The following is an 8,755-nucleotide window of genomic DNA, read 5'->3' as shown; positions in this document are numbered from 1 at the left end:
GTTATAGAGGTACCGCACTGTGGGGGTACCGCAGAGTTTAGAGGTACCGCACTGTGGCATCTGTGTCACAGGGGGCGTCATACTCATATGCTCCCAGCCAGCAGCGGGGAGTGTTCTCCATGGTGGATGTGCACTCTCACGTCATAGTGACTATAGTCATACAGGTGGTTACTCTGCATGACAGTCTGCACCTTCAAGTTGATTTTCTGGGGAGCAAGGAACATGAGTACACCTGATGAATCTATAACCAGAGACAATTTATCAGAAATGCTTTAATTCAACTACCGGTAAATAGATGATATCTAGTCCTATTAAAAGGCCTGTGACAAGAAGATATTTGAGAAAATGGTGTCCTTGCAATAATGTATCTCAAATGTCTCACCTGAACTCCACATCTACAACTCTACATCTCAGTATAGTTATTATCCTACCTGTCAGCAGAAAGGTCTAGGAGCTCTTACCTGGAAGTCTCGGATATAAGTGAGGAAGAAACAGATGAAGGAGAAGGCGAGAGACCACTCAGCTACAGCACTGACCAGATATGCTGTGTAACCCTGCAAGGGATGATCAGAGTCACTAGAGAAAATCCTAAGTCACTTATGACAACACATACAGTGTACAAGCACAAACAAATAATACAAGTACAATATGTTCCAGAAATGTCCTTTTCCTATTGTGGATATGAGACATCTTTGTTATGGTCCACGCTACAGACAATATTCACTATCATATTCAGGATCATATTCAAGTATTCAATAGGAGTATGTCGTGTTTGCTCACCGTCTCCCCTGGTGTCCAGTGTCGTTTCTTGATCACATCCACCTCTGGTAGGTCATCAAAAAGTATAACTGAAGACACGAACGCTGAGAGATAGACAGAGATGGAGGCTATAATTTCATATAACTACAGGCATCGCATCTGGAAGCATACAAGGTAGGGGCTAGAGTTTGATCTAGGCTCTGTGTGTATGAGGAAGGTGAAGAGGTGCCGTGTAGAGGATGACATAGGACAGGACATGTTATGTTGGCCTGAAGGTAAGAGGCGGAGAGTGGCACAGTGAAAGTTAGAGGTACCGGTGAGGACGCTGGCCAGTACCCAAAGGCCCACGGCAGTACGTGCCCACAGGATGCCCCGCCCATGAAAGCGAGGCTGCATGTAATATGACACCCCCGTCTGGACAAGGATGTAGAGCGACCCTGTGCCAAAGGCCAGCCCAGCCCCCAGCAGGTGCACCGAGATGATGGCACCCTTCTGTGGAAGGGAAGGGAAACAAGCATTTCACCAGGGTGAGAAAGACAGACAGAGGGGATGTGATCAGGCACATGCTCTGATTGAAAACATAATCTTACTGAGATATCAGTTCTGACAAAACTGATCATTATTATGCCTTGCTAAATGTAACAAACTCTGTAAAAAAAAATACAAATTGCAGGGCACCTCATTAGCTGTTGTCTAACAAGTACCCATGCAATAGAATATCTATAAATTGTCTTGTGGTATCTAAAGGCACAATTTATTCAGTTAATCACTGTTTTGACAGTGTATCTTTTCTAGCATTGTAACTGTACATTTCTGAATCTTAATAAGTCACAATGGCAGCATACTAGGAACCGAGTTCCTATCTATGATTTCTTAAGCTTCAAATAGGTTGATTAGATCATAAGTGAGGCTTAGGTCATTCAACATATCAGTCATATTCTGATATTGATAGTCATATTCTAAGTTGCACCATAACTGCTATTTCTCTTTCAAAGCCAAGTAAATGTAACAGTTTGATGAGATTTTCCATACCTGGAAGTTGGCAACAATGCCCATACCCACTGAGCTCAGGATGCCAAGGACCAGTCCGGCAGAGTTGAGCCAGTGCAGTCTGGTCTCGCCCCCTAGTGCCAGAGCCTGGACCTGCTTGTACCGCAAATAAATGGTGGCTACCCCTGCAATCAGTTATGAAGATATTGGAGTGGGATTAAAGGCATACATAGGTGTGTGTGTGTGTGTGTGTGTGTGTGTGTGTGTGTGTGTATGTGTGTGTGTGTGTGTGGAACAATGCTGATTAAAACTCACTTAACTGTAAAGAACAATAACATTGATTGAAATGTTGTACTTTTTACAATAACAAAATTATTACAATTACAACATTACATTGCTGACAGTCCTTACTAGTTTTTTTCAGGGCAAAATATGTGGTACTCATTCATGAATAATATTCATGAGAGGCAGATTTGTATCTGGCAGAGTAATTTGATGGTTTACATTCTAGGGCCTTTACAGAAACTGTCCTCTCAACCATGACTGATATCCCTGGCACTGTAGTTTTAAACCTACAATGTTAAAATAATCAGGTGTGTTTTGAAGGTCACAGGGGAGACAATTGATCCAACAAACTGTCACCTACTTTAACAAACCAGTTATACCATTGCATACTAGTACTGGACGCATTGAGAGCTTCATAATACCTGATATGGAGAAATAAAAGTTGTGTGTGTGTGTATGCAAATTAAGTTTACGTATGTTCAGGCGGGACACTTTAAGTCGAACGACACAGTTTTCTGTCAGGTGATGGACAGATGATTCACACGTATGCCAAACATCATCTCATGTCTCAGAGACAAGGCTTAAAACATCATCTCATGTCTCAGAGACAAGGCTTAAAGGAGCCGAGTATGCAACACTCCACCATGGTTAAACAGTGTAACTCCATTAGCCATGAGAGTTCACCTCCAACCTACACCCGCTCGGTCACTTTATATTTACCTACGTACAGGTAAAAATCTACAGGTTTGTGGCCTGGGGTGGTCCAGTGGTCTAGCACCACGGTCTACAGTGCACACATATGCCCATGTCGGCATGGGTTCGAATCCGGCCCATGCCCTGCTGACAATGAAAAATATGAGTGGGACTGCCCCAAAAAAGATTTTAAAAAAAATATATAAAAATCTACGGGTTTAAACTTTAGGCAAGGAGCTACACAGTGGAACCATTCAATTACACCTAATTTAAATGTAATTAAACATGATAAAATCCTGACTGAACTGTGCTCACATAGATTTTTGTCTTACCTAAAAAGGAAGATATGGTAAGCATAAGCCCAAAGAGACAGCGTTCGGGAACATCAGCGCTGGTGTCACTGCAAACACACATAAAAACAAACCACAACAACCTGTTACAGCACATCAAAGGTCAATTGAGTCACACTACGTAAAGCATGTTGAAATGGAGCGAATGGAATCTTTGGTTCAACGGTTGCTTTTAGCCAATATCCTGTTATGTTCTCACAGTCTACATCTGAATCTGTATCATAGCTAAAGGAAGTTGCTTGAATTGCAATGTTCTTATTTGAAGTAGGTTATCGCATATAACCTACTTCAAGTAGGTCGCATATACTGAATTACCTCCCATTGTAGGTTATGTGGTCAACATTCTGATTCCTGAAAATGTTAAGCCAAAATCTTGTGGCAATACACTGTCATAATTTTGGTAATTCAAATTCATAATACAAACATACTATTAATTACACATTTGGGACATGAGTGAAGTAGAAGTAGATGCAGCTGAATATTGCTATGATTACAGCATAAACTAGACGGCCATGGTACACTTACACACACACACACACATGCACACACATGCATGCATACAGACAAGCAGATGTAGTACCTGATATAGGGCACCAGTGGGTCTACATGGTCCAGTAGAACAGCAATGACATAGTTCAGGATGAAGGTGGATGAGGACCAGACAACCAGGGCCGCAGGGAGGGCACACACTCCCCTCTGGAACCACCACATACTCCCAGGAATGGGTGGGAGGAAAGGCTCCCGTCAGAGGGGTCCCTATTGAAGAATGGACAATTCACAATAGTATGCACACTTAAAACCCCAGAAACGATCTATCATATGCAACCAAAAGCCTAAAATTGTGTCAAAGTCTACAAATAATCACTTTCTCAATGACACTCGTTTCTTGTTGAAAACAAACAATACAAACACTCAATTACACGCACAATAACACAAAAGCCTTCACTACAATATTATCATATAAACCCAGTCACAATCCCATAGCACATGTAGGCCACATACAATAACATTACCCTCAGCTATGAGAGAAGAGACAGAATCTAACACTCTCAATGGTAAGATCACTCACAGTAGTCTGAAGAATAGTCTCAAGCTTCCATTCTGTGCAGAAAGACCAGCATTATTTCAGGTTCAAACCCTGTGAAAAGTGGGGTTTGCAGTGTTGGTTTGGTGCAGAGCCGGAACTCTTCAAGATGAAAACCACTCTGATGGGAGAGGAAGTTGAATGGCACAGACACTGTGTGTGTGTGTCCCCCCCCCTCACACCCCACACACATACACACACATGCCTTTCCCTCTTTCTTAGCTCAGGCCTTGTGACTTTGCACATCCCAAAGTCAGCTGACTCTCTTTCAGCGTGATTTCACTTTCTTTTACAGTTTTTTGTAGTTCTGTTGAACTATTGCACAATGAGACTTTACATATTTGGAGTAGAGATTTACTATAATGGGAGAAACACTCAATAGATTACTGTGTCATATGTAGAGCTGTGTTACCTAGAAAAGAAGGTGCTTAACATTTGCATTTTGTGTGAAAACATAGATAAATGACCAACTGTTTTGTTGCTGTTGTGCTTATGAATTGTATTGTATTGTATTGTGGTGAGCATGTGAACACCAGGGGGGTATTCCTAGAAGGGCGATTAGAGCCAATCCTGGCAAATTTTTCTAATTTGCGATAATTTCAGCTCGAGTTCCGTTCCATGAATGTGGCTCAAATAATTTGCTGCTTGCTTGCTATGCAACCAATCCCTCAGAACAAACCTGGTAGCGACCAGGTTTACGGTCTGGTTTAGTAAGACGTGTGTCAAAAATGTCTCACAGGCGAAAACTAAATCCCGAACGACAGTTCCGTCAAGTGTCTTTTGGGAAATATTAGTTCCCACCTTTTACGAGATAGATAGATAATTTTATATTTTGATAGATAGTTTGATAATGTGCTAGATAGATAGATAGTTTGATAGTGTGCTAGATAGATATAGTTTGATAGTGTGATAGATAGATAGAGATAGATAAATAAAAAGGTGTAAAGAAATAGGTATGTCTATCAACTTGCATTGACGCAGGGGCTAAGGCAGCCAGCTAGAAGTCAGAAGGTTGCCAGTTCGATACTTGATTTAATTTAATGTTTACTTTTTTACATTTAACCGAAGCCTTCATGCAAATCGATTTACAATATATACATCTGATCTGTCTAACTAAGTGAATCATCTATCCATCAGTAATCATAAGCAAAAATTATCCAGGGTCCAGTTAGAAGAACATCATTTACCAGTCAGAAAGGCTTCAAACACCATTGTAATCGTGTCAGTTCTCGTAAATTAGCCTACACCATTTTATACATACATTTTTAGATTAGATTACATTTTATTGTTATAGAGTACAAGCATCAGACAACGAAATGCATTAAAAAGTGTGTCAGAAGAGGGATTTGAACCCCCGTCTTAAAATGACAATTTGATAATATGGCAGCGGTTAATACTACTGCCATCGTAATGACCTGACTGTGTATAGCCTGCTGCTGATATCACCACAGTAGTGAATATTAATTTATTAAAATATGAACATAAAACAATAATGGCGCTTTTCCACTATCGGCCCGGCTCGGCTCGCTTCGGCACGCTTTTGAACAGTTCTGGTTTTCCACTATACACAACAGACCAGGAACGAGTAGGAGGACTAGAAGATAGTCCGCTTTTATGACGGCGGAGTTACGCGTCATAAAAGCGCGCCATGGTGGTGACGTATATTTTCACGAGACACAACACAGCCACAACAACAGCAACATGGAGGAACTTGAAGCTATCGTATACTTTTTCCTCGGCATGTGGTATATTATTAACCGTGGTTTTTTGGAGGGAAAGAGAAAGAGAGAGAGGAAGCTATGTACACATAATAAAGTCATGTTTTTTGAACCCTTAAAACCACTGCCTTCACTTGTCTGCTTTATGAACTGTAGTATCATTGTGTGCCGTGTTATTCACGGACAAACACGGTGCCCGGAGGTACCCTTTGCGGGTTAATAACTGATTTACCGTGGGTTAGGAGAACAATTCAAACGTGTCCGGATATTTGAATGGTGTCGATACTACACTCCTATCACGGTCGACACAGCGCGGAGCGAATTCCCTGGTAAAACGTTTCTCTCGCCCCGCTGTCAACAGGAGTTTCATCCAGCAGCAAGCGGTGCTGCAGGCAGCAGCGGGTGAACTCCCGGTCCATTGAGTTTACGGTTAAAAGCATAACTTCTCGGGGTGTCAGCGCGGTGGTTAAGGGCTCAAAATGACCGTATACCGATGGTGAAGTTAGCAAAGGAGTATTGTGTTTGTACCACCTTCACAGCCGGTGTTATTCACGGGCAAAGACGGTGCATAATAGCGATTTTTGTGTTATGCTTGTTGTAAATAAAAGTTCTATGATGCATTGAAATGACATTAAACTAAGATAATACGATGGTCAGCATAATTTTTCGAATCTTTATTAATAAGCTATTACAGAAACTGTAGTGACATTTTCCAAGAGCGAATGTGGTATTTAAAGATGGCGGTTAGCGAAGAAATCTATGAACATGGGATGACGATTTCCATTGACCAATCAACGGTGTGCAGCGTCACACGTCACACGCAGCCTGGCAAAAAGGTTCCGGGTCTCAAAAAAGGTTCCTGCCCTCGATGGGTAGCTAAAGAAGCGACCCGACCCGACCCAGGCCGACAAATGGAAAAGCGCCAAAGAAGCAGGCCAGCCCGGGCTGACCCGGGTCAGCCCTCTAGTGGAAAAGCCCCATAAGTAGGGGCTAGTATGACCAACGCATTTAATCGGTCAGCAATTTCTTGCCAAACCATTTCCCTCGCTTTGTTAATTGTGGCAGTATTGCACTATTTTACATCTTATTTTTCATCTTCATAAAGATCAATAAGTAGGACCGCTGCGCAGTCACTTTCCAGTCTAATATCTTCTTTTCGACAATCGGCTCTTCTGGGCTCCTTCTGCCTGCAAGCACACGCCCAAATCAAGAACTTCCAATTCGGGCTTGTGTGAACATTGATGACACAAGCCTGATTCTCATTCGAGGAATCACTTGAGGCTTGAATCGCAATCAGGAGTTGCCTGAACGAGACTTTCCTTTTAATCGTGAATATACTAATAATCAACGTACGTGGAATACCCCCCGGGTAAAAACCTGATAAAATAGCTGGCGGGCAGCCCGCTAGGTGGGCGTTCCTATAATAATTTGACATCACGTGAAAACTATGTTTTTCTTTGGTAGATCTTCGGTGCTCTTCTCACAGACCGCTTTAAGGTCCAACACAGTCGCATTGTCCCATACATTTAGAATAATAAAATATTGTGTTGTGTCCTGTTTATACCGCCAGTGGGCGCTAGTATGCAAGTGATGTATGCAGTTACGGAAGTGATGTATGCACTTCCGGATGTTAAGAGAAGGAGTTGAATAAAGTGCGAAGTGAAGAGCAGCACCGTGTCTCCCGGTCTCATTCTTTTACTAACTACTTCTTACTACAGAATACCAAATTTTTGGCGACGAGGATGGCTATTTCCATACCCTTACCTACACCGTTCATGCCTGTGCCAGGCGAACCTGCTATTTCTTTTCCTACTTGGTTGAGAATGTTTGAAAATTACATGCTCGTAATTGATGCTACCGGAGAAAAATGGCCGGAGGAAAGAAAGCGCGCGATTCTTCTCCATGCACTTGGGACCGAAGGACAAAGACTGTTCTACACTCTAAGGGATACGGGTGTTACCTACACTTCTGCCGTGGATGGACTGGAAAAGTACTTTGTTCCTAAGGTGAATGTGATTGCTGAACGTCACAAATTTCGACAGAGAGCTCAGGGTCCTGACGAGACGGTTAATCAGTTCCTTGCTTCATTACGCGAGCTAGCTGCAGCTTGTGAATTTGGTGCCATGGAGGAACAAATGATTCGTGATCAACTGATTGAGCGTGTTGCTAATACACGCATACGAGACAGACTTTTGCTTGAATCGGACTTGTCTCTGGACAAAGCTACTTCAATGGCCTTACAAATCGAGGCTGGACTACGGAACTCCAACGTTCTCTCTGGAGCTACAGCTTCGGTGAGAGCCATCGAGAAACAGCCGACGAGGAGGAGGTTCGACAAGGGCAAGAAGAAAGCTCCGACGACGACTGCACCTGCCACGGTCTACAGCCAGCCAGCTACAACTGGGAATCAGCGCGCCTGCTTCCGATGCGGATCCACAGGACACTTAGCTAACAAGCCTACATGCCCGGCGGTTAAGGTGACTTGCAATACATGCGGAAAAGTTTGACATTTTTCCAAGGTGTGTAGATCGGCTCAAAAAGAGGTGCGTGAGGTAGTGGTGAATGACGTTACTGTGCTTTACATGCAGGGGGCCGTCGTGAATGATAAAATTATGTGTACTGTACGAGTTGATGCAAATTATCATTCCCATGATGTTGAGCTGATAGTGGATACAGGCTCATCTGTTTCTATTATTCCAGAGAGTACTTACCAGACACTTTTCCATACATGTGTCCTTGCTGAGCCTACAGTGAATCTGCTTACTTACTCCAGAGAGAAAATTCCTGTTAAAGGTTGCATGCATGCTACAGTTGTTCATAATGGACATTCAGTTACAGGTTCATTGATAGTGGTTGAATCAGGAAATGCATTGCTG

The 8,755-nt window shown here is 42.6% G+C and overlaps 1 protein-coding gene across 1 annotated transcript; it reads right to left on the bottom strand.

Moving 5' to 3' along the window:
- Positions 1 to 83: 83 nt before the first annotated feature.
- On the bottom strand, positions 84 to 3,788 carry LOC308161060 (DNA damage-regulated autophagy modulator protein 2-like; the record flags this gene model as incomplete). The annotated part of the gene is made up of 7 exons (XM_080535004.1): positions 84 to 206; positions 462 to 554; positions 781 to 863; positions 1,074 to 1,251; positions 1,792 to 1,934; positions 3,060 to 3,127; positions 3,658 to 3,788. The coding sequence occupies 7 exons, from the start codon at positions 3,786 to 3,788 to the stop codon at positions 84 to 86; spliced, it is 819 nt and encodes a 272-aa protein (XP_080391130.1).
- Positions 3,789 to 8,755: the final 4,967 nt, after the last annotated feature.

This window comes from Nansenia antarctica, assembly GCF_963989245.1.
Source record: "Nansenia antarctica genome assembly, chromosome: 6".
NCBI classification, from domain to species: domain Eukaryota; kingdom Metazoa; phylum Chordata; class Actinopteri; order Argentiniformes; family Microstomatidae; genus Nansenia; species Nansenia antarctica.
Note: the sequence above shows the minus strand (reverse complement) of the source record. Positions and strands in the feature narration are given on the sequence as shown.